Source organism: Pithys albifrons, chromosome 7 (genome assembly GCF_047495875.1).
Source record: "Pithys albifrons albifrons isolate INPA30051 chromosome 7, PitAlb_v1, whole genome shotgun sequence".
In the NCBI taxonomy this organism is placed as follows: Eukaryota; Metazoa; Chordata; class Aves; order Passeriformes; family Thamnophilidae; genus Pithys; species Pithys albifrons.
Window position 1 is genome coordinate 18235684 of NC_092464.1, and position 27085 is coordinate 18262768.

General features: G+C 39.2%; 1 protein-coding gene across 4 annotated transcripts in view; it reads left to right on the forward strand.

Moving 5' to 3' along the window:
- ARHGAP21 (Rho GTPase activating protein 21) overlaps positions 1-27085 on the forward strand; it is a 108575-nt gene that overhangs the window by 23464 nt on the left and 58026 nt on the right. For 3 of the 4 annotated variants that reach the window (XM_071560118.1, XM_071560121.1, XM_071560120.1), the window contains exon 2: positions 22289-22471. In XM_071560118.1, the coding sequence (XP_071416219.1) occupies positions 22289-22471 (183 nt within the window). Of the gene's footprint in view, positions 1-6594; positions 6713-22288; positions 22472-27085 lie in introns of those variants that run through there. The other variant, XM_071560119.1, reaches the window with a different exon arrangement.

Genomic DNA, 27085 nt, shown 5'->3' on the forward strand with positions numbered 1-27085 from the left:
CATCTAGTCAAGTCTTGAGAACCCACTGTTCTAACAGAAATACAAGTATTTCATTGGAATGGTCTCAGTACTGAATAGTTCTTGTATTTACCAACAGTAATAATTTTAAATTTTGGTTCTCTTCTTTCAGTCTGGAGTACAGAGAAGGCAGGAAATCACCTGTGTTCTGATCAGGCTGACAGTGTCTGGTGTGATATGGGCATTGCTGTCTGGGATTGCCTTTCAGGAAGGCAATTCTTGGAACACAGTTCAGCCTTCTGAGCACCCCATGGTCTCAGTAAGAGAATTGGGCTGTAAATTCAGGTGCTGCAGTCTGGTCACAATTGGTGAGTAGCTTTGTCCAAGTCCTGTATTTAGAGACTGCTAGATTAGTGAGAAGACTTAACTTTATTATGATAGATTTGCTGTCTGAATAAATATCCCAGTACACTGAAAGGGTTTTCTCTATAATCACCAGAGCTGTATTTACCTGTGTGTTTCTATACATATTAATATATGTTACAATTCTCTTTTATCACAATGAAAAGTTTATTATTCTGAAGCCCCGTCTTGGGCAGGCAAGTAACTTAGTTGTGGCTTTGGGCTGGGATCAGAAAATAGCAGAGATGATCACATGGCACTGCAGTGTAGTGAAGAAGAGGAAGACAACAGGAAGTCCCTGTTAGAATTATCCCTGTGGTGGGACTTTAACCAGCTGTGGATCCGTGTGTGTTCAGATGGGATCACTAATACTGTGAATAGAAAGCCATCTATAAAAGAAAATGTGTTTTGAAACCAAAGACAGTACATGTGATGTGATTTAATTTAGATACTTTTGCCATCATTCCTTTGGGGAGATTGGGGGAAGAAAAGCTCCCTGCTTTGTAACCTGGTTGTGGCTGCATCATTACCATGTGTACAGTGTATCTTCTGGAGATTCGTATGTAATCCAGAAACAATTAGTAATGTAACTTATATTATAGTTGCTGTTTTCATGAGAACAAATTCAGGGATGATGGGTGGTACATTACACTAGTAATAAGCATTGCAGGGGTTTTTTTTCATGTTTTGTTTGTACATGAAAAAAATTATCATGTAGAGAAAGTTCAAATTAAGTTATGTTGCGTTTTTCTTTGAGTGGTGATGTAATAACCAGGTGAATAGTAGTGTGATTTAAAATTGCACTTAAGAAATACACTTAGTTTTTTTCCTTGAATTTGCTTTTTTCGTCCTCTGTTGACATACAAAACTAGAGATTGTGAGAACAAGTGAAATAAAACTGACACACAGTTGCATGGACACTGAGTTAGACAAATAGAAGTTCTCACAGGAGCAGTCCAGTGTATCATCCAGGGGCTTGCAGGTGGAAAGCGAGTGATGTGCTCTTATGAGACACTGAGCTTGTAGTGATGAGAGCTTGAGTGAATGCACATGTTCTCCTGAGTTTGATCTTACTAACACTGTAAATGTTAGGAAGTGCTTAATGGTATCACAGAAGTGTATTTTGCATAAGTATATATGGGTTGCGTTTCTTACTCAGTGTCCTCAAAATTTGGCCGTACATTTCTTACATAGAACAGTGGCCAGAGCTTGTTTCCAGTTTCTAAAGATTGTCAGTTGCATTTCTAAAGTTCAGTTTGGAAACTCCAATCCTGTTTTATATCCAGTATATTCATTTTTGTGGGACAATATACAAAATGATACTTTATTGTACCTGAAGTTAGTAAAAAGTCAATTCTTAATTGGATACCTGATTATTCTCTGAAATGAAGAAATCTGTATGACTTTAATGTCAGATAAAGAAGAGAAAATGCACGTTGATTAGAGGAAGGGGAAATGCCAAACTAGTCCTGAAAATGATGACTAAGGCTAAAATCCAGGCAAGTGGACAGTACTTGAACTGAACTGGCAGCTCAAGAGAAAAGGACTTTCCTTTGTCATAACTCAAACTGACCCTTGGCAGATCAATATTGCTGTTTCATGTCCTTCTTGGAAGCAAACAGAATGGTGGTGGCGTTGTCGTGAGAGTGGATGCAAGAGAATTTTTGAAGAATTAGGCAGCTAAACTGAAGAGCACATCACCACATTAGTGTTGTAAACATAATTAGAACAGCTGTCTATATGATTTAGATATTGTGAATTTGTTTGTGGAGTGGTAGAGTGGTGTGTTTACAAAGTAAATCACAAAATACATTGTTTGATTCATCTGATGAGCTTATGCATTGATAAAAACAGAAGTTGCATTCATGCAGAAGAAAAGTGGCAATTAGTTTCTTTTGCCCTTAGTGTCTGATGGAAAAGTGGTATGTCTTGTGTACTTGCTTAGTGTTTTGGTACTTTTACTTCTAGTAGAGTTGTAGCAGTCTGGTATGACTACGGTAAATAGCCTGAAATGGTACAGTGCCAGCTGTTGTTCCCTGCATGTTTTCCTCTAAGGAGATCTTTTGTGTTTCTAGTTCTATGAACTAGACCTATTGCATCTTAGGAAAGAGTTGATTCAGGGGGAAGGAAACGCTCTAGATTTTTTTTTTCTTTTGCTGTGGAGAGAGATGGTTTTTGTGTTTACTGTTTCTTCCTTTTTTAATGTTCATAGCTTTTTGTAACAATTTCAGTGATCGGAAAGAATTCAGAATGGAAATCATATTTCAGCCTCTTCCTGCTGTTGATTTGGTTTATAGGAACTTTTCTCATTGTCAGACTTCGTGAGCTGAGCAATGGAAACACTTTGTTGTTTCAGACGTACTTTCCTTTTTGTGCTTGTGCACTTCTCAATTTTGTTTACTAAAAAAATCCTAATTTCCGCTGCAGCTTCACTGTCATCGTTATCAGTCTACGCCTTGTTGGTATAGAGTTTACCCTTCCAGAGAACTCCGTGTTCCAAGATCTGAACAGCATCTTTCTGGTACACACCTCAGTGTGTGCTGGCGATGTGGCAACCCTTGTGTACAGCTTGCATATTTGCTCATGTACAAAAGGTATCCAGACTTGTAAGGAAATGGAAGCCCCTCCTTTCCATGAGCATGAGCTGTTCTCTGTTTCAGAAAGCTCACAGCAGTATTTAGAGAAAAGTCTAGATTCTCACGGGGCATAATTTGAGGAAAATTGTGCCTCTTTTCTCCTTTTCCTCTTTAACCTTCCAGAGTTTGCATACGAGAGTGAGAGATTCTGAGAAATAACGAGTTGAGGACGTTTTACGTTTCTGACTTGGTTTTACCTGAGCTACCTCAAAACATCGAGATGCTAAACCACCAGCAGAAAACACTGGACTTTGTGACAGGCAGTCTGTGAGATGAGATGATGCATTGGGTAGGCTCTTGCTTTTTTTAATTTAATAAATTACATAGTCAAGGTTCAACTTTTATTGTGTTCTTGGAATTTTAAGTGTTTTTTTATTATTTTAGGGGGCAGAAAGCTGATCAGAAGTAGAACTTCAAAACCTGGATGTCATCATCTTCTATTTTCCAATCAAAGCTGAGTGTATGATAAGGAGCTTTTTGGGCAGCAGAGCATTGAGTTCTTTGAAGCCTGGTGATGTTGATGTGTGTCCCTTGCCATTCTCTAGTTATGCCGTGAGTGCATCTTTAAATGCTCTGTTGACCTCCAAATTGGAAAGTCAGCGTGCAGGCCTTGCTCTTCAATTTTGGCAAAACTTCTAAAGTTTGAGGTGTTTGCAACACAAAGTATTTTAGTTTTGTTTCTTGCTTTAAACTTTTTGAATGAAGACATTAGTAAATTGAGTGTTGAAGGCAAAAAAGGGAAGCCCTGTGCAGACCTACTTAAAGGACGTTTCCTACATAGGAACCTTGCTTAGGAGAAATGGAAACAGACCCCAAAAATATGTTAGCAATATAGAAAATAAGGTTAGAAGAGAGGAGTGCTGAACTAGTGGAATTTGGTTTAAACTTCCTACCAGGAAGGAGATTGTTTGGTGTAAATGAGAGAGCAATGGTCAACCTCTGGTTGATGATGATGAGGAACAGTTTTCAGTAATGGCAAATCAAATGTAAAAATACACAGACTGACTTGGAAGAAAATTTTTGACATAGTCTATTTTAAGCAATAACTGCAATTTACTGTTGAAGGTGCTGCTCTTGCAGCAGTTCCTGAGCTCCTTTTTTACCCAAGCCACTTCAGTAAAGACTCAAGTTTATGAAAACTTTGGTCCTCACCTCATTCTATGCCTATTGGAATTTACAAGCATTTTGATAGTAACCTTTGGTGGCAGCTGTCAAGCTGATACTGACTGTTTCTGAAAATGTTCTCCTACTGCTCTGTCTTGTTATTTATGTTTTTATCTGCAGTATTTAGACACTTGTGCATAAATTGCAGTGATACATAAGCACTGTCCAAATTGTAGGCGGAAAAAAAAATTGTTTAGAATTTCCTTAAAACAGGCTTGAAAACGAATGCCAAAAAGTAACAGGTTAATAATGGCTGCTGGATTTATGGAAGTTACACAGATTGGATTCTGAGGTGTAACTGGTTTTTTAAAATAACATAGTGTACAGTAGAAGATTTCTAATATAATATGTTGAATACTTTATTAGGAGTTTGAATGCTTCGTAGGAAATAAATACTCAGTAATACTTTATCTCTCTTGAAGTAGATAATTGATGATGAAACCAACTACTGCAGAATTGTACTAAAGTACCTTTTAAGAAGAATTTTGTTGATGTATAGAGCAGCAGTGTCCTTTTAATTTTCCAGATCTACTTTGCCTTCTTCCCTCTGCCTTATTTAGTTGATGACAGCATTTTTCCACAGTGCAACAAATGTGCAGCTGGCTGCCTTTCCAGCCATGTGGAGGCTGCCCCACATGCTCTGCCAGCATCCCTGCTGCTGTCCTGCAGGGTGCCGGGCCCTGCCTCGTTCCAGCACTGCTGTCCTGGAGATTGCTCTGCCTCATTCTGTTTTGGCATCTCTGCAGTAACTGTGTCCACTCTGTAAAACCTTCCCAGACATCCTCTCCAAGATTTCTCAAGCTTGGATAGTTATGATGTCTGTTGTGAGGAAGTGTATCTGTTCCACCTAGTAATAGTTGCTAAGCAGGACAATTTTTCTAGCCCCTTGTCATGTCACCACAGGCTGCTTCAGTGCAGGCCATTTAACTTGTTTCAGGGAAATTTTATTGTTCTGCTTTCTCAAGCTCTTTAATCGCCTTCTTTTAGTGTTGTGGGGGTTTTTTGTGTTTTTTTGTTTGTTTGTTTTATTTTCCGCCTCCCTCCCCCGAGGACCGTGTTGCACTGATACTGTTCTCTCTTTTTACATGATTAGGTGTTCTAAGGATAATAGAGAATCTCTGCCGTGTATATCGTAAAATGAACCAGAATAGATATTTTTGTACACAATTGTATCTGCCAAGTTTTCACTATTCACGTTGTCAAGAAGTGAAGAGATTGGCTTGGACTCTGGTATTAATTCCCTGAGCCCTTGGGATGAGAAATTGGAACAAGATTTTTGTTTGGTTTCGTTAAAACAATTGGGGCCTTATTGTTGTAGCTGTATCAAAGTTACGAGCTGCTCTTTGGCCACACTATTTGTTTGACCCTCATGTTTGTATTATTTCTAGGCCGCTTTTATAGCACAAATTTTCTTTCATGTTTGAAGTACTTTTCAGTCATTGAGCCATTCCTAAACCAAAGGGTGAATTGGTCACCTGTTCTATAGCTGTTCCTCAATCCTTTCCCAAGACAGAAAGGTCTCTTGTGTCTCATGGATTTTGTTAGATAATTGTATCATTTAAACTGCAGTTTTCTGAGTTGGTTCTGTGACTGGCCTTATAGCTCATAAAATCATCAGATGAAATATGCCTGTTTCTGCAGAAATGCTTCCATTCTGACTCTTACCTTGGAAGGGGAGTACAAGGCAGGCAGTCAAGATACAGAGAGTGAGGTGCATGCAGAAATAGGGGATTTGTTCACAGATTGCAAAAAGGGAATACATAAAAGCAGAAACTTTTGCAGAATTTCTTTGGTTTCTCAGGATCCCTCTGGTGTTGCAGCCCTGTCAGTATGTTGTTGTCATCCTTCATTACAGACAGCTGTCAGCATTTCTGTGCAATGCTACAGTACTCCTATAGGGTTAAAGGGAAGTCTGTTTAAGAGCCCAGCATAGATAAACCCATGTAATTTTTATGAAAACTAGAAAGTTCTTCTAACATTGCAAAGTTGCTCTTACTGTGCTGCTTTAAAATTGCCCTAAGCCTTTTGGATTGCGTGTGAACACAGGAGCTATCACAGCTCTGCCTAAGCAAGGGTAAGATTCATAGGATATGAATTATGACACTGAATTGATGATATTCAGATTGGTTTAGCAGGAGCAGAAATGAAGGTGTAGGGGAAGGAACAAGCACAGTTTGAGAGTGCCCTTTCTGTGTTTGCTTTATGTGGTTTCTTAGGATGTTCTTATTTCCTATTTATTCCCAGGAATGCATAATTTGTCAGCCTCGGAAGTATTATTTTGAAGAATGTTACTCAGTTCTGTCACTTTATCTTGTTGAGTTGACACATGGCTGGGGTGGGAATGCAGACTGAACAGGAAGGAAAGTCCTTGTTCCTGAATGTCATTCCTGCATAGCTCCCACATCCTCGAGAATCGCCCGGACAAAAGCTGAGTCAGAGCACAGCAGCTCTCTGCGCCAGAGCAAGGCATGGCCCAGCTCAGCATTCTGGACTGCATCATCAGCCACAACTGGAGTTTCATATGTAACCTGTATTGTGCATGGAGTGACCAGGTGTGTTGTTTGCTTATCCTTACATATAATAGGATTATGTAATTTAGCATAAGGTGGAAATAAAAAGGGCTCCGGTGGATCTTCTCCCCACCCCCAGTGTCACTGAGTATGTATTGTTAGCAATGTTGCTGTTTACTAAGGTGTTTTCTAGAGTTATTAAGCATAAAAATCGTGGTTTGACTATGTAATTGCTTTTTTTAACTCTTTGAGTACTTTAGTTTGTTCTCTTTAGAGTCTTTAAGTTTTGGGGGATTTTACATAATGAATTGCTTAGAAAAATAAATATGACATACAGGAAGGATATGCCAGGATAAACTGTGTTGTTAATAAATACAAAGCAATTTTTTTTCTCCTGCTTTAAAAGGATGGAGTATCTTGTTTATTTCAAAATACTTCATTATGGATAGGATTAAAAAATAGTGTCAGCGAGGTTGTTACTTTTTTGTTTTCAAACATACTTAAAGCTTAAATGAATTTCTATAGGATGCTATTCAGTTCTTAATATGAACAGATTTAAGCCTATTTCACTGACTTGCTGCAGAACTGGAGGGAAAAACAAACAAACAAAACTTGCCTGGATTTTGAAGGAAAAGATTTTTGAATAGAATCCACTTACTGAAGGTTTTTAAGTAGTGTATGCAGTTGTGATATTACTTGAAAGGTACTCTAAATATTATCTATATTTCTCATATGACATTCAGCCAGTCACTGACAAAAATTTATTTTTCTCTTGTGTAAGGGGAAGGGAAGGACTTCCTATAAAGTTGCAGTTTCAGTACAGTAACTGAGGCAGGTGATTCAGAAATTTTTCCCACCATACATAAAGTCCTTTGAAATAATCTGTCATACAAAATACATCCAACCCCTGATTGTCATGTCTGTACTGAAGCTTCATAATCAGGAAAATACATTGCTGTGTGATGGTGTTGTGGTTTGGTTTGGGGTTTTGTTTGTTTGAGGCTTTTGTTTTAGCTTTCTTTGTTAATGATGCAAAAACTGATTCACAATGTCTGGGTTTTTGAAGTAATCCATTTAACATTACAGGTAAAAAGTCTCTTCTGTTGAATTTGAAAAAAATGGAGGAAATGTGATACATTCTCTAAAGAGTCTTAATTTTTATAGGTGCCTAACTGTTTGATGTAATTTGCTTATGTGTGTAAGAATTCACCTGTACAGTCAAATTCAGTATGACTATTCCTTCCCATACTTCACAAAAATCAGCAAGAAATAAGAAAAGGCTTGGCTCATGATGTGAACAGTTTTAAGATGTATTTGATATAACTGGAGGGAAAGGAACAGAGGATTGTTTTTTGAGCATATTGAAGTGAAGATTTAACCTCCCCCCAAACACTATTCCCTTCCCCCCCACCCTACCCCCAAAAAAACCCAAACAAACACCCCCACCCCCCCACCCCGAAAAGGGTTGTGTAATCAAAAAACTGTTTCTTACCAAACTGGAAGAAAACTCCAGGTTGTTTTAGATGAATATACCTTGAATTACGTGCATGGTTGAGGTATAAATGTTACTGAACTGTTTGATCTTGCTGGATTTTAGGTACACTATGCAATTGCTGTGTGGTTTTGGGGTTGTTTTGTTACTTTAACAGAAGTCACGTCCATGCAAACTGCATTTTAATGAACTGCTGCTAAAGCTTTTCTTTGCAATGAAGCTGAAAGTGCATTTAGGGGATATTACAGTGCAGCTACTCCATTCCTGCTGCACTGAAATGCTGTGGCAGAAGTGGAAGCTGCCAGGTCTGGTGAGAGGTGCCCTTTGTTCCTTACAGCAGTGCTGCTCTCCATGCTCTCCACCCAGCAGTGGGAAAGCAGAGATCCCCTGGGAAGTCTGACACTAACAGCTTTTTCCTTAAGTGTAACCTAAAAGCACAGCTGGGCTTTGGTTCATGGTATCCTCGAATTAGCAGAAGTTCGGCAGCTTTTTTGGCAATTCCCGTTCATCCTGACCCCAATAAAACGTCAGGGCTTGAATTACTCCTTGTCATCTGAGAGCTGAACTGAAGACCTGCCTTAAAACAGGAAAATAAGTGTTCTTCTAAAGAGTAATCAGAAATACACGTTCAAGAAAAACCTACGACCTTAACTGACTGTATGTGTCATTAATAATTTCTCAAATTATGTTAGAGTCATTCTAAGGATTTCTTTTGTTTTTATTGTTCGCTGCCTCCCAACTTTGCGGCGTATATTTTCCAAAGCCTGTTCTTTAAAACAGGAAGCAAGCAAGTATGAGATAGGTGGGGGTATTTTCTCCTGTCTAAAATGGTAATTTAGATCTTACAAGAAGTACTTTAACATTGCAGTGTAAAAATTATTATGGCTGGGCACAGTTGCCCTTTGCACCCTGTCCGATACAGCAAGCTGTTGTGTGTACTAGAATGCTTTCAAAGAATGTGCAGTGTTTCATATTAAAACAGAAACCTCTAAAATAAAATTATATATGATATAAATCAGTGGAGTTCTGTTGACATCCATTTTTAGTTCAAACCTTGGATGGAATTGATGTGATCACATGGTGATTGATACATAATCACTCACAAGCCTTCTGTGAAAATCTAGGAGTACAAAAATAAACTTGGTTGCTTGCAGTTTTCCATCCTTCGCTTTTGTTCATGGGAGAATCTCATTGCCTGTTTTAAAAATATTTCTTGAAATGAACTCTTGCAAAGTACCAGTGTTGTGCTTCTCTTTTGTGTTGTGCGACAGTTGTCTCTTATGGGATGTGGGTTAGATTCAAGTGTGAAGGTCTTAACTGGCAATCCAGAACGTCAACATCATTGCAAATGTAGAAATAGTGAGGGAAAATAGTTGATAAAAAGTTTGTATTCTGTGGGAGATCATGATAAATACAGATTTATGTGCATATTTGTAATTACCCAGACTGCCCCAACATGATAGGTGATTAATCCTATTACTAATCCAATGTGGTCTTAGTGGACAAGGAATTTTTGTGCCTTTTCTTTAAAAAAAAAAAAAAAAAAAGAGAGAGTGCCTTGGTAAGGCATTTTTTTTTGTTCCTATGATAGTCTGGTGTTTGTGGAGTTGTAGTCTTGGAATCATAACTTAGCCATGGCCCAAAGCTCCTCAGTCAATGTATGGAAGTGCCAGGGTGCTAAGTACTGTTTTCCCTCAGTAACAAACCAACTCGGCTCATCCTCAGCAAGGTGCAGTAGGAGCTCTCCCTCTGTCCTTGTAAGGACGCCCTTTATCAGCCTTCAGCATGGGAGCAAACTCCTCTGGTGCTTGGTATGTCAGCTGACCTTGTGGTCACGGTGGAATGTCTTACAGCAAGTATTACTAAAACAGTAAGTACCACTGCTGCAGATGGTTGGAAAAAGGACTAGTAGGTAGTATAAAGTAAGTGATACAATGTGGGGGTTTTTTATTTTCCTCCTTTCATCACAAATACCATTCTTTCAAGTGTTAGAGAACAGTAGACAAGTTGAATATAGGTTGTCCTCCTACCAGTGTAGGTCATCACTGTCCTCTGAGCAGACTATTTTTAGTTTGAGGAGAGCAGAGCAGATTTTCTCATTTGCTGTTTTCATTGGTTCTTTGATGAACTGCATCAGACTTCTGTTTTTTTTTATCTTAGTGCTGCCTCTAAGATGAATGATAATGTTATTTCAGCCATGTAAATACTTAAATCTTGGGCTTCTCAACCAGGGATAAGTGCGAGTCCTGCGAGTTCTGTGCACTTGCAGCTGGTCAAATGTCGCTGCACCTGCCCATTGCAGTTGTTGGGCTTGGGGGAACATTCTGATCAGAGTATATTGATGTACATGAAAGTCTGTTCTGTGTTGTGACACAGCAGGCAGGATGTGTTGTGTATTCTCTCTGTGGCCGGGGTTCATTCCTGAGGGCAGTGTGTGCGATCGCGGTGTTGCGGTGCCGGCCCTGCGCTCCCAGCCCCGGACGCAGCAGCTCCGCAGCAGCCGCTGCACTGCAGCTATCGCTGCCCTCCCTCCGGAGCAGCTCCAGTAACATTAAAAAAGCTTGTCAGTCTTCCAAATGTGTCACTTGGAGGATGAAATAACAAAGGTGGCTACATTCCTTCTGAGATATTTGCAGCTGATAATGGGTTTGAAATGCGATATTTGTGTTACCTTACTGTTCTTTTCTGCTTATCTGCTGCCTCAGGGAGGGAGGGAGGGAATATGATAAAAATCTTATCTCTATAGTTCGGGATGTGCTGTTTTCACTTTGAGTAAAAGATGTAAAATCATTGCATGAAATAGCTGGTGCCTTTACTCGTTGTGGAAATGCACATTGATGGAGCAACATTTTGTAATGTCCAGAAGTACAGGGAAGGAACTCAGTAACAGTGAGCAATTCAAGCTGGAGCAATAGACTTGTGAAGACAAGTAGTTCTTAAATAAGCAAAAAGATTTTTGTTAAAATAGATTTCTTCTCTCTCCCCACGCCAACCCCCAGGCAGGGACACAAATGTAGATGTAGTCATTTATATTGCCATGGTTGCTGACACACAGTGCAGGCTGAGAGGAAATACACAGGTCACAGATCACATCATAAGTCAACATTCAGAAGCTTTTGGATTTGTGCTTAAACCGAAAATCCTGTGGACAACTTTCTCCTCTTCATCCTCTTAGTGATACCTCTTCTCTGGGCATAAAGATTTAAGATTTTTTTTTTCAGATTAACGGCTTTGCAGTCTTTTAAAAATAATTTTCATGTGCATTGTATCTTTGTAAAAGCAATTCTTTACTAAAAAAGCTGCCTTCTTCCTCTGTTGTATATGCACAATAGATTAGAAATGTAGAGGTTGGACATAATTTAACTTGGGTGTTTCAATGTGTGGCTTTGCATCTCTGTATTTTAATTTCATTTCATTGTACAAAACAAGTCTTTTCACTGCTGAATTCATGGCTTTTAAAACTTTAGAATGTGTTGATTTGCACATTATGTAGAGTGTTCAAAGTAAATGTCTGGAAATGCAACATTGTATTTAAGTGGTGATTTTGCAGGAGTTTATTGATACTCTCTGTATCAGAAAGCTTTTACACTGAGTAGCTCAAGCTGTGTATTTATTTAGAGATTATTTTGAGAAGGGAAACTGTATGTAGGGAGGTAAAAAATCTTGACACGTTTGTCTTAGAAGATTTTGTGGTATTTTCAGTCATGTTTTCTGTGTTAAAATTCCTATGATGTTTTTTAGGCTTCATACAAATAGTTGTTCTCAAATCAGTTGTTCTTAAAACCCTCCTCATGTATCCGGGTATATCTTTTGCAAATGTGGTCAAACAACTCACTTGCAATAACCATGGTTTTAGGCTGACTCTTTAGGTTTTGACATTGAGAAAGTCAATTCCTGGATCTGCCCAAGGCTTCTGTTTGGCTTTGGGCAGATCAGAGACTTTTCTGATGTACATGAAATAAAATCCTAAGTAAAGCTGCAACATTTCAGGATTGAATGAGCTTAAGTCTTAGTTTGAATTACTGGCAGGTACAATGATGTTTTTATTCAGATGAAGTGATGTATCTAGTCTCTAAATGATCTCATTTTTGTGTTTCTAAAACAGGAGTGAGCATATTCTACTGATGTTGAGAAGTTCAGTAGTTTCAGTAAGAGAAGAACCACCTCATACTTGTATTTAGTAGTGATCAGGTGTACAGTGTGCCACTGTCCCACAAGGAAAGCAAAGCCCTTACTCAGCAAAGAGGCTGTGGAAAAGTGGATGTTCTCCTGGTGGTTTGGTTGACCCAAACTATATCCTTTGTAGAGTTAATAATTTTCTGATCTAAGATGTAGTCTCTGACTACACTGGAGAGAAATAGTATTAACTACTGTAGGTAGTTTCAGAGCTGACATTAGTTTCAAGTGTGGTGCATCAGGTTACTGAAATGCGATCTGCACAGGTTGGGTTTGACATTGTGCTGTGATTTTGGTTTCCTTAATGGCTTCTGCAAAGCTATTTCATGTGTAAATAGGTTTGTTATGGTGGTCTTGTTAAAGTGTAGTGGAAGCTGTCTGCTGATAAAACCCATGTTATTCTAGAAAGCAAAAAGACTACAAAGTGCATTGGAACTCATTCCCATTTTTGCAGTAGTCTTCTTAGCTGGGGACTTAGGCAGTGTCTCTTCTTGTCCTCTCCCCATTTGTAGGAAGCAGAGTGGGTCACAGGGCAGCTTGTATTCTTGCATCTATAAAAAAAATCCCACAGGTTGAAAGAAGCTCTTGACAGGTGGTGACTCTGTGCAAACCTCTCTTTATCACTTCTGTCAGACTGCTGAGAAGGTTCTTTTATCGTGCATGGAGTAACCTCAAACATTTCTTCAGTGCTGGGGGGCAGAAACAAGCTTGCTTAGTCTCATGCCTGATATTTTCACTGTAAGGTGAGGACAAAGCATTTCCTATTCTTAACAAGCAACGACAGAACAAGCAGAGAAGAAAAAGTTTCAATCTCGCTAAATTAAGATCACATGACATTTTGCTGTTGTGCTACCAGCCCTGCAGATGTTTCCTTTCTTTCCAGTTTAAGGATGTAGCTGTTAAGAGGGGAGGCTTTTGCTAATGAGTCTATAAGAAAACAAGGAAGCTCTCAATTTCTTTTTGTTTTTAATGTTTTTCTGACTAAATTTAATACTATGAACTCCAAGTTTATTATTGTAAATACTAAATTCAAGGTACAAACAAAAATACGTTGTGAAAATACTTCACATCTCTGGCCTGTGAAGTCTGTATGCTTATTTACTCTGTTTCTTGGTGCTGTTGCTTGAAATTGGCTGTTACTCTGTGAAAGTATAAGGCATGATCTAAACTGAAGTGCACTTAACTTGCTTTGCAAAGAATCTCAGTCAAAAAGCACAGGTTTGGGATGTGAACAAATTACTACAAATATTTGTGTGTATATATGCACATACAGACACAGGATACTTTTTTGTGCGTATGTGTGTGTATAAAAGCAAACGTTTAAATGGTAGATCAGGATAACTTTAATGAAATATGAACTTGCTGGTATCTGGTGTTTAAAGGAGATCTGAGAAGGTAGTTTTTGTCTATGTGTTGATAATTCAGGGAGTAGGTGCAAAGTGTGAAGTCCTGTTTGAGCAGTGGTGGAGCCCCACTCATACCAGACATGGTCTTGGTTTTGGTGAAGTTAAGAGTGTAGCACAAAAAGTCCAGCTATGGGAACTACAGTATGAGAATATCAGAGCTTGCGCTGTATTTAAAAAACAAAACAAAACAAACACCCCACCCCACCCCCCCAGTTAAAGTCTAGCCAGACTGAGTATGTTGGGATTTTCCCTACTTCAGTGTAGAATAACTTTCTGGATCTCACCTGGCTTGGGAAGCTGCATGCTGCTTTCAGTTGAACGAGTATGTCTAGCTGGGCTTGGGTGGCAGAGCCACTTGGTGTCACTATTTTTAATCCAGAGCCAGGTAAACTGAAATGTTTTCAGTTGAACAGACACATGGAAGCAACATTTTGAGATCATCCTTGCTGCAGATAGGCTTCAGCTTGGCTTTTTTAGGTCTTGGGGAGTAGTGATAAGACTGACACAAGTACCAACTTCTGTGCTTACAGCCTTTCATGAGCAGCAGAGCGCAGTAAGGCAGGTTTGAGCTGTGTAATAAGATGCATTCATGGAGGTTTTTATTGTTTGTTTTCTGTGCATGCCTCTCTTTGAGAACTGAAATACTGACCTTCTCTTGAAAATACTGGTTTTCCTTTGCGTGGTCGTATTTACTGCAATAGTAGTAGTACAGAAGTACACACAAAGTACACAGAAACACGTATCACTCTGTCCTCCTTCCACCCCCAAGCCAGCTCTGTAGCCTGCATGGAGCTTGAGAGAAATTCGTATTTCCTTCCCTGTGCCTCCCAGCCATCTGCCATGCTGGCACAGATGATTTGGTTTGGAAAGGTTGCACATTTCCCACTTCCTTCATATGCTGGTCCTAGTCATGTACTACCATCTCAGGTCTTTCTCCTTCCTTGGTCTTGGTTTGAGGATATGATTTATGGATTTTATTGAATTGGATTATTCAGTTTTGAGATGCAGTTCAAAGTCTGTGTCGGTGTCCTCATCAATCTCTGCTACAGGCAGGCAGCTGCTGCCTTTGTTATTGAGCCAAAAGAATATTCCAGGCTTGTATCCCATCTGGGTGGGATTCACAGCCCTAAAAACAAGTGGTATGTTTGCAGCCAGGATTATGTCCTAGCACATGCTTGAATTAACTTCTGTTAATCCACAAAAAAGGACCTGGGCTTAGTGCCTAACACTGGGTTTAAGTGATAGAAGGTGGGCTCGTGTGAGGTGCACACGTAGACCTGTGGTCACTTCATCAAGTGATGCACATCTTTGTTGCCTTCCCTTGTTTTGAGTTGTCTCATTATCGTGATTGGCAAGACCCCTGAGGGGGCTGCATGAGGGAGAGCTGCTCACGTAGACCATCTCGCTCTGCTGGTGGCTGCTCAGGTCCCTCTGACCAACCAAAGCGAGCAGCAAACATGAGAAATAAGCATTGCCTCTTAGTTCTTCCTCTTAGTCTTACGGTGATCACTAAGAATGTATTTCTGTTTTTCTGTTGTTTGATATTGAACTGCTCCCTCTAACTGAGTCCATCTGTAGCCATAAAGGATCTAGATTTTGTTCTAGAGTGATAGCTGAGTTCCTGTTTGTTTGCCTGTATTATCCTTTCCAGTTACTGCATTCCCCTCAGCTTCAGCTCAAGAGAAATTGCAGCAAATATCCTGCATTTCACACAGGCTGAACACCTGCCCCATAAGCATGACTGGGGTTCTCTGGTGACTCTTCAGAGCTGACACGTTCCCAAGTTTTGGAGTTGAGATTTTCCTCTGGGAACTGATTTTATTTCTTTTATAGGTTCTTTGCCCCTGTCCCTCCACCTCCATGAAGAACTGCAGCATGGAAGCCTGCCCAAACCAGACAGCAATGGCCCCAGAGTGAGGGCCCTGACCAGACCAGTTTTATCTGTCTCTGTGGTGCTATCTACTGATGGGTTTATGTTTGTGGACTCAGGCTCCATTTATCTCCACATCTCGGCTTTCTCTTGTGGTGAGAGCGATTCTGTAGCTGTTTGATCTTTAGAACTTTGAGGGCTTGTTTACATCTCTCTTTCCAGTTGCAGGTGCTTCATGGCAATGGCAGCCTCCTCTTGAGAGCTACTGAAAACAGGCTCAGCAGTTACAAGCATTAAGCAACCAGGTCCTTCCTGCAGCTTTATTACATATGTAGCCCTGAAGGGGGCAGGATGGAGACACATTCCTTCTGTTTGTGCTCTGAGGGTATTGCTACCAGTCAGAGAGGTCTGTTGGGTGGCATCCATTTCCCCATGGCCCATTACACTTTCCTCTTCTGTACTTCAGTAGGGCTGTGCCTCAAACTGCCTGATCTTTCTGTTCAGGGAACGCCCTTACAGTGTCACTCTGTGGATCAAGGCTTGGTCAGTGGAGTGAACTAAATGTCAGCACTTACATCAATATACAACTTACACTGCTGTGTTGTGTATATTGTGCTGTGAATTTGTATTGCATTTTAGTTGTATATTGAGAGTTCAACTCATTATTGGATAGAGGGGAACTTTGGTTTGTAAGTTACAGGGATTTATTTCTGCTTAGCAAAGTTCAGTTTGACAGGAGTAATGTTCGTGTTTCTAACAGGTAGACAAGAAGCAGGATCTACTTTTGGATTAAAGTAGGTAGAGCATGTAGGTAGGTACAGCTAATTAATGTTTATATCTGCCTTCAGCTTAAATCTGTACAGACATTAAACAGTAGTTAGTATTTTTTTAACCCTGTTGCTTGTTTGGTGTGGAGGGTGACACTGGGGTGGCATGAAAAATGAACACCCCAGTTTGATGCTCCAAATACTGAAGTGTTTGGGATGATTTGTTAAATAACTGTGCAGGCTAATATTGATGTTAGTAAAGAAGGGACAGCCTTGGTATTATGCTGCATGTGTCTTTGGAATGCACTGCTGCATGCACCTTTGGAATTCAGCTTAAAGTTCATTAACAAGTCTAGCGTGTACAATGTTAAATATTCAACTGATGTTTTTCTTTGATTTGTTTTTTTGCCTCTCTTCCTTTCTACAAAATTCTATATACCTTTTTTATGGTGTCAGATACCATCTACAATCTTACACCTAGGATTTTATACATTTCCTTGTATCCCACCAGTCTGGTAGACTGATCTCTGACCATCTGTGTGGGTTTGGAGAATATTGTTGGCTGCACCCTCTAGCTGTCTTTCAAGGACATAAAATGATGGGACATTTCTGTCAGGGAAGGACACTGTCAGTTATTTACTGCCAGGTTATATTTTCTGCCTAAATTTCCGTCTTCACCAATGTCCTGACTATTGAGGGCAAGACTACAGGATTTTGGTGAAGATAAAAGTCAGAAGTTTGAACAAGTAATTACTTGGCATGGAGGCCTAAAACTATTGTGTAGGTTTGGGGTTTTCTATATTCCAGTTTTCCTGCTGGTCTCTCTGCAGGGATTTTTTTCAGGAAGAAATGAATGTATTTACTGAGGCTACAAGTGATGGAACTAATGTGTTGCTTTTGAAAAGAATGTGTCCTAAATACCTGGAAGATGGATTTACTTAAAATGTCACCTTTGTGTCAGTAATTACTTTTTTTCGACTGGGAATGATTTCTGTATGAGATGCCATTTGTACATTCCAGTTTGACTTAAAGGCACATTAGCAATAACCTCACCATGGCCTTAGGCTGTTTCAGTATGTGATCATAGTATGTCTGACCTTATAAATGAGACCCATTTCCCTTGATATTTTGATTTGTGAGCTTGAGAACTGAAAGAACAAGACTCATTCTGCACCTTATGTGAATGGTCCTGCTCCTCAAGTGCTGCTGAGATAAAACAGTGGCTCGCTCTGTGTGCTGGATGCACCTTCTTGTACTGCAAATGAGAATAGAGATGATGTATCTCAAACTTACAGCTGTATAACCTTTTATTTGGCTGGTGTATGGGCAGGTTTTTTCCTACACATTCTGTAGTCTTAGCCAGAAAAGATTTTTTAATTTCTTCTCTGTAACCTTTTTAAAGAAACTAATGCATTGTCAAATTAAAATAAGATCAGATTTTTCTAGAATAAGCCTAGAAAAGCCTTTTTTCTCTTCAGTAGCAGATTTAACAGGGCAGTTAGCTAAGTGTTAACTACTGAGTTATAAAAACTGGGGAAAATAAATTTCCCAGTACAAGAAATATCATTGTTTTCAAGTGAGTCCTGCATTTATTAGAGCATTTGGAATATCCCGTTGGTATCTCAGGATGATTTTAGGAATTAATAACTATCTTTTTTTTTTCCCTCAACCTATGTCAGTAGTTACTGAAAAACCTAAAAGTCATAGGCTGGCAATTGAATCAGTAACATCGGGTATTATCAGCCGATTTTCTATTCAGGATGTGTCTGTCTGTCTGAACTGCTATTTCTTGGGGGACAGCTAAAAGTCAAACATTGCTCAATGCAGCTGAAGCAGGTGCTGCTTGGCACGGGCTGTCTCCATGCTGTGACTGAGATACGGACAGAAAAGTCCCCTGAATGGTCTGGCGTGTGTGGGGAGGTTGTGTGTTTGGTTTGGGGGTTGTGTTCCTTTTTGTGGTTATTTTGTTTTGGTTTTTTGTTTGAATACAGATTTTGGCTCCAGAAAATACAGTGTGGGTAACTCTTATATTTACAGTGAAACTTCTGTTTATGTACTTTATTTGTGAAACATTCTGGTGGTTAAAAAACTTAAACCACAACAGTTTAAAAAGCATAAAGCAAATCTGGATGCCAGCCTGATGTCTCTTTAGAAATAATTTTGAACTTGTGTACTGAACTTAAACTAAAAATAAAAACCAATTGCTCATACCAACTTAAAAATGCCTTAAATGATTTTTCCAGAATTGATAGTGCAATATATCAGTTATTTCTTTTGTTCATTATTGTTCACCTATGAAGACAGTGTTGAGAATTGAAGCATTCATCTGTTTAGATTATCAAAATAGCAATTCTTCATTGATAGCTTGTATTGCAGTTGCCTGTGACTGTCACTGAAGGACTTTTAGCATGCTCAGTATTGGTCTGTAAAAAAATCAGAGTGGTTTTGGGAGTGCATGCAGGTTGGATGTAGCAGCTTCTTGAATTTTCTTCTAGACTAATATAATGGGAAGCTATTAATTTCAGACTTACTTTTCATTGGAAACAATATAATTTACAAACATCAATGCTATTTACTGATTTTACATAACTTATTTTATGTTAGGCTGCCAGTGATTCATGTAGTTTTTTTGTGGTGCCATCTGATTTTTCATGGATGCTTTCATTGCTCAGAAAGAAGGGTTAAATACAATATTAAAAACAAGATATGCATTTTACAATGCACTTAAGCATCTGTTGTATGTCCTTGTAATTGCATAGAACAGGAAATGATGCTTTGAGATACTTTGTGCAGAAACCTTGTATGAAAAATTCCTCAGGGAAATGATGCTTGAATCATTTTTAGTAACCTGGGATTCTTCTGTCCTTGAACTCAATTGTATGTGTTCTGACTTCAACTCTGAGCACTCAATCTGTAGAGAAATGCACATAGTTCAGTATGTTTATGACACAACAATATTTGGTTTGTTAGATTTTATATGAAATAAAGCATTAAATTTTCATCTCTTGAATTCAAAGACTCCTACCCCAAAGACACAAATCACCTTATGGGTATGAGGTATTTATGTATTTGTATTTTGATACTTGACTTGCAGGGAACCAAACCCATGTAGTAGGTACTGTCTTCAGTAATGTGTTCTTGCCTATGCTAAAAATCATCTGTTTCTTGCTTGCTCTCTTGCATCCTTGTTTTGTTTGTGTTTTTGAAAACTTTTCTTGTTCCCTTTTACAGACCTTTCTGGCAAAGAGTTCTCTGGTGGGTGTGCTGTGGTTGGACGTGTCACAGGGTTACTCAACAGATGTTGACTCTTTTTATACATCAGATTCTTGCTTGTTCATAGTGGTGGGTGCAAGTTGCTGTTACTGCGTGTCTCACATTTGCTACTGATATTGACTTTTTCTGTTTCCCCCTTGGCAGACCTTGCCAGAGGTCCAAGGCTGGCATGAAGTTAACCTTTCCCTTTTGTCATGCTCTTCCAAGAAATAATTTGACTGGGACTTCATGAATAGCTTTTAGTGCAGCAACTTGTGTGAATACTAAAAGTTTACATGAAATTACAAGGAAATGAGAGGTTCTTTTGCCACATCCAAGTGCTGCAACTCCTGTTTCTTAAAGCTAGGGCAGTTCTGCCTGGCTGTATTTCAAACTGAGGTCACAGTACTTCTGTATGGAAACTTAAGTGATCAGGTGTTACACATACTAAAATTACTTTTTGACTAATTAAGGAGTTTTTCTCAAGAAAAGATGCAAGTGTATTGTAGACTTAGATTTTTCAGTGCTACCTTTAAGCTTGCTGTTTATGTATTTCTAATTATAGGTGTTTGCTTAGTAAGATTTTTTGATACCTGTGGTTGTTTGATCATTCAAAACTTTGCCTAAAAAATCTGAGAGGAGAAACAAAAGATTGCAAGGGAATGTTACATAGATGGGTTGCTGCCCATCACTTACCAGAGGAAATCACTGTCATTTTTTAGAGGTCAGTGATATTTTTTTTATTAGGAACTATTTCTTTTGCCAGTTTACTGGGACCAAAATGTTCTTACTGGCTTCTGTTTCTGCTTGTGTCCTGAGACTGAAGGCCTGAGAAGGGACATTTATTTGTGCAGAACTGGTAAAATGTCAAGTTTGGAAGCTGAACAGTGTGGTTGGTAACACCTCAATAACAAACCCCATCCTTACTCTAGAGGATTATGTAAGTTTTACCTTAATCTTTGCACTGTTTGAACTTGAAACTCAAGCCACTCATCCTGGCAGTTCCACAGTGCTCACTGATTTTTCGTTTCTGACTCGTCTAGTTTCATACTAACAATTCAGAACATGAATGAAGATGATAGATGAGGACAGGCTAGGCTGAGATAGTTCTTGATATTTGTAATTGTTCTTTCCAAAATCTGCTGATAGGCCTTCTGGGCTGTTTGGAAGAGCAGGATCCTGCCAGGCTGCTCTGGATTCTCCATGTTTTCTTGTTTGTGAAGCAGCTCCATTTCTTGGCTTGGCTGTTAGCACCAGGACCCTTCTCCATTTGTATGTTTTTTCTTGCTGGAAGCAGGGGTGTTGGAGGGAGGGAGGTGCTCTTTGGAGCACTGGCTGGTGTTTTGTTGTCTTTCCTGTTGGACACAGCAAGGTGTGGGTTTCTGAGGACAAACTGCAGCATCTGTGTAGAACGTGTTATGTTTTACTTACCTGAATGCAGAACGCTGTTCTGATGGGTTAACTGTCTCACCAAGGACCTGCAGTGTTCTCCTTACAGTGATGTGTCAGAGTGGAAATGCCTTGTCTTCTCTGCAGATGTTGGTTGGAGTTGGCTGAGCCCACCTTGCCTATAAGCACTGCAGTTTGAGGTGCAGCTTGTAAGACTGAAGCAAAGGAGATTATTTGGAGCAGGCCAGGGAGAAAACCAGGCACTAAATTCCTACGTGTATCAGCCAGTTGCTGAGCCACAGCAGCAGAGCTACTGGAGGACAAGAAGACTATTATGTCTGTTTGAATACCCTTTGAATGGGGTATAGGGTCTGGTATCTAAATTTGTTTCATGCATCGTTGAACTAGAATCTTTAGAGGAAGGTCATAGGACTTTGCGTGCTTTCTTTGTATGTCCCCTCCTTCTGATTGGAATGCTGTGTGTGGTGTGACACTCATTTGGAAAGTTGAAATGGAAGATTTTGTATAAGGCTGAGAAGATAAATATTTTTATAATAATAGTATGTTTCTTGAGTCATAAGTGTATAAAATTGCCTCCCCCCAAACCTAGATGGCTTGTTTCTGCATGACAGGAGGGATTGCAGTAGGACTCTAAAAGGGAATGAGACTATTTTACTTTTGTGTTTAGAATTTGCATACTGGAATGTTCAGAGAAATTAACTAAGGGTGGAAAAAACAACGATGAAGTCATAGATCTGACTAGAGGAAGAGTGTGAGTGTCTTGTTGAAGAAGCCTAACCATTTGCACGTGTTCTTCAGTGTATTAAGAGAGGAGATACTAGTAGAGAAAATCATGCTTGCATGAGTTTGTTTTGCACTTACGTGTGTGAGATATGTGCACTCAGAAATGCAGTCCTGGGAGTCACATGTTTGTTTTCAAATAGAGAGCAAACAAAACATGCAAAGCTGTACACACTTGTTGCAAGCTCATTTGAGTTTTTCAGTGTTGTATGTTGACTTTTTAAATACCTAACTCCATTTAAAATCAAAGACTTTTTCTGTGTGTGGTATGACTAGGGGTGCAGTGGTGTAAGGTGTGCTGCCTTATAATACATATTTAATTTGAAAATACTAGGGGTCACTTAGTTATTTGGGTTATGGGGAGGGGAAATTATTTTCAAGTATACGAGAATGTTTAGGAATTTTTAGTCTTCTTCTTTTTTCAGTGATAGATATTAAAACTTCTGTGCATGTTTTCTGTTCTAGGCATCAAAAAATAAAGATGGAAAAGAGCAGAGTGAAGCTGTATCGCCATCGGAGGAGGAAGAAACTTTCTCCTGGCCTGGCCCCAAAACTGTCGTGCTAAGGAGGACATCTCAGGGTTTTGGCTTCACCTTAAGACACTTCATAGTTTACCCTCCAGAATCTGCAGTTCAATTTTCTTTTAAAGTAAGTGAAATTATTAGTGAATCACTTATTATATAGACTTGTACTTTTCAGCATCAAAAATCCAGTGTACTTGGAAGTAAATGTTTTCGTAGATCTGTCTTACACAGACAAAATATCCCTCGTGTGTAAGGTGGTTGGGCTCATGGCATTGTTTAGTAGGTGTTTGCTGATCTATTCCAATGAAAGGGAATTGCCTGAGTATGTCAGTCCATTAAAAATATTTGTACCATGGCTAAGACCAGTGGCCATTGCAGAATTAGGAAATATTTGTCTGTACAGATTTTTTTTTAACCCAAAGCCAGTGTCATTAGTTTGTACATCTTTAAAGTGTAGACTTCGGGAGTGTGAGGTTTGGATTTCTTCTTTGTTGCTGTTGTTCCCCCCTCTCCAAATTGAAATTAGTCACATAATCATACCAAGAGATGAGAACCATTTAGTTTGCCTTAGTTTCTAACTGAGTATCCTAAAAATTAGAAATACAGGTTGTGTTTCGATGTTACATTCTTTCTGCTGCAAAGAACAACATCTACAATTCTTGTTAATCAAGTGATGATTATATGCAAAATATATACAGGCTTGCATTAAAGGCAATGCCCTTGAAGTATTTTATATTTTTGTTATTTAAAACAAGTAGATCTAAATGTTAAGTAGCTAATTGGTCTGCCTTTCTCAAAGAGTGTAGTCTGTGACGTGAGTGAATCTTCTGAAATCTACTCTAGTACCAGGTGTTGAGAAAAAGTCCATTTAATAGTGAGAATTTTTAATATTGAGAGAGGGTGTTTCCTAGTGAGTTCAAATAACATTTGCTCATTTTAAAGTCATCAAGTGTAATAATTTTCATAATCACTGCCACCTCTCAGTTTTGCTTTTGCTTTCTCAGTTAGGCAGAAGAATAGATTCTGACCAAGCTGGGGAATGGGTATTGAAGCTTTCATGAAAGAGCATGAAGCCAGTTGACTCCTGTATCTCTGCAGGAATCTTTCATTACAGTTGTCTTTCTTTGCCTGTCCTTGGTGCCTGTAATATTTCTTTTGAAGTAGTAAAAGCTTTATGGGAGAAAGTTGGCACATTTTTCCTGTTAACTTCAGCTATTCAGCCTGCACTTGAGTGCCCAAATTTCTTCCCTCAACAAGGAGTCACTGAAGTTATATGGAAGTGAGACTATTAGCAGTATCAGGTGACCCCAACATTTCTGTTCTTCAGCATAGATTGGTTGAATTCCAGTGTGAAACAGCAAGGAGGGTGGGGAAACCTTAGGCTTGAGCAGAACAAACTACGTGCACTTGTTGGCATCTCCAGCAAGAGGCCCTGGCCATGCTGAGAGTGAAAATAAACAGTGTGACAGGATTAACCTCCTTAACTAAGAAGCGACTGGGTGCATTCTGGAAGAAAGCCATCACTAGGTGTCTCTGAAGAGGTCAGTAGTTTTTCACGTGCAAAAGGAGACAGGCACAAGGAAGGGCAATATGAAAAAGAAATGTCAGTCCTTCCTCTCTCATTCATATTGGATGGATTCTGAGAGAGGCCCAAGCAGTGCATAGTGAGCCCGATACCTGTAAATCTGAAGGTGTGTCTTGAAGCTCTAACCCCCTTTTTCTTTTGCAAGAGAGGTCTTAATGCCTTTTCTTACTTTCTCGGTTGCTTCTCTGATGTGTTGGAATCTGCTTAATTTATTCCTATTTCTGTCTGGTTTTGAAAAGGAAATAATGAGATGGTTGCATGTTGTAACACCTTTATTCACAGATTCAGTTTCATGTAAAGATGATGAGGTTTGTTTGGACAGAGCCCTGGTCTGTGCTTCTCTAAATTACCCCCAATGGTTATATTCCCTTTTGTTTCTTTTAATATCCATGAGATGGAGCGAAAAAAAGAGCAGATCTTCCAAATTATTCCTTCTGAGCCTTCACAAGGTGGCTTTTATAGAAAACTATGTCTCTAAGTTTTGGTATGAAAGAATGAAATTCAGGTATTGTCAGCCTGATCCTAGTATGAGGCAAATCTGGATTCTCTGCTATTCTTACTTGGTCAAAGATCCTATTGATTACCATCTGATTACAGTCTGTCACTCTTTCTAAGCTCAAGTACCTTTCCCTTCTCTTTCCTCATCGATCAAAATTGTAAGGGCCTTGTAAGTCAGAGATGTTTCATTTTGCACACCTTAAAAGGAGTATAGTAATGAGGAGTATGGTTTGGTTTTCTGACTGTCTTGACTCTTGCTGTAGCCTTGTCCCTTCTTCACACCTGAAAATGCATGTGGTCACCTCTGAGGTAAGGCAGGTATTACTGCTGGAAGCTGAAGGGACCATTGGCATAACAGCTGGAGTTACTGTGTCTCAGAGCCACGGGCCTTTTATCCCAAGTGGGATGCTGAGGCTTACCTGTTATATCAGTGCAGAGAGGTTTTTTTTTACTGCAGGGAAGGCTTTGCATTCCAGCTCCTTTTAGGCGTGTGTGTATATGTGTGTATTTATTTATTTATTTCCACCCCTCCCCCTCCAAGGTATGATTATCCTAAGAGCTCTAAATATTACTGCAAATCAACATAAACTAGTAGAGGTAGGGAAGAGGGGAAAAATACATCTAAAAGAGCTTTCCTTGAAACAATACTCTTTATTCCAATTCAGAAACATTTCATGAGAATGTCACCATTAAAAGTTTGTGTGCTTGAAAAAGCTGTTGTGACAAGTCAGGTGAAATCCTCTGAGGAAAAGAGGACAAGACTCTTAACAAGTGGGCAACAGTGGCACCTCTGGGACAGAGAACACAATGTTCTTAACCCTGCAGGGTGTGGTGAACATCACACCACAGCTACATATTCCATGGGCATGGGGAGATAAGCTTCCTACAGTCTGGAGAACACTGCAACTTGGAAAACCACTGAGGTGAATTTTTGTGGAAGCAAAGAACTCCACCCCAAAAGATGTACTGACTGGAGAAGAGTGGGCATTACTCTTATAAAAAAGTGTAATGACTTCTCTGCCTAGATGCGTTTGAGGAGTTGGACCTCTGTTTAAATTTTGAGGAGTTCAGTGTTCTGGTTCTTGGTCTAATAAAACCTGTGTTCAGTTGGAAAGCCCTTCGTGTGCTGTTCTGAGGAGCTCACTAGAAGGCAGGAGATCCAGGCAGATCTTCCTCCAAGCTCTGGCTGACTGGGAGTCCCAAAACACACTTGTCTTAATACATACACCTTATAGGTTTTTTTTGTTTTGTCTTGATTTGGTTTTTTCGGTGACACCTTGCCTTAAGACTTCCCTCACAGACCAGAGGCACAACCTACCTGTGGTATTCAATAAAGAGGAAGCTGTGAGGCTTCTCCTGGTTATCAGACATGCAGAGCACTAGATAGAGAGTCGCTTTCGTGCAGAAAGAAAGTCCAACTTACTGTCAATGTGTGAAATTGTAGCTGTCTAATCCATCTGATGGATGTCTCTAAATGTGCAGAATTTCAACAAGAGATTTTATGTGTGTTTTTTGTTTGTTTGTTTGAGTCTGATTACAGAAACCCAACAGTGATATATACTTTCATTTTATTTTAAATGATTTTTACTGAAAACTATTCCAAACCAGCCTAAAATAGGTGGAGTCATATTAAGCAAGAGATTTAGAGTTTGGAGAGGGTAAACTCTAGTTACAGATGTCTGAGCTGTACCACAGATAGTTTTGGATGTCAAAGCTGACATCTGTTTTTCACAGACTACTATCAGCAATGTGGAACAAGTTCCTGGTCAGGTAACCAGACCAGTGCTCTAACTGGCACTGTGGACCGCCTGACTTTGGTGAGAAACACATTTCTTTAACACCTGAATAAGCAGGGTGAGTATGAAGAATAAAACTTGATCCCTTAGTGACAAGATGACAATGACTTTTACAACTGAATATGTGGGCCATTCATCAGGTTCTGTTTTCCCCATTTACATTCACATCTGACTGGAAAATGGACCTTACTTGTCAAAATGATTGAAAATGGTTGGTTATAATCAATTCAGGGAAGTATCTCTGAATGTTTTAAAACTGAATACAATATTTTATATTTAATTTGTATTTATTTTTATTATATATAATATTTTTATAATATATCTAATTTCTTTCATTTAGCTTTCAATACATACATGATACTGCAGCTCTAGGTCAAATTCAGGATATTGTGCTATGTTGTACTTTCTTTTCACAGTTCCTGCACAAAACAGCTAATTAACTACAAATCTAGGATCTCTTCTCACTGTAATTGGTATTAATTAACTAATTTGTAAACATTGTGATATAGACAGGTTTCGGAAGAAAGTGTGTCTCGTAGGTCTTGTTGGGAAGGACAGACCTAGCTGAAGGATAGTGTAAAAGATGCTCTTGGAAACTGGTTTAACACATTTCATTTTGGCAAAAGTACTTGGCTGTGCTTGTGTGGGGACACACAATAAACCAGGAATAGCTGTATGTTTAGGAATAACCACTTTTGTATCCTCCTTGCTTCCCATGCCTCCTTTCCCTTAAGAAAGTGAATTAAGAGTGTGTGGAAGATTTCCTAAGCTGGCATTGCAAGAAGCCAGTGTTACATAAGGCTTTTAACATCAGATGTTTATTAGGATTTGTTAGACTCACAGACTACTTTTGCATGAG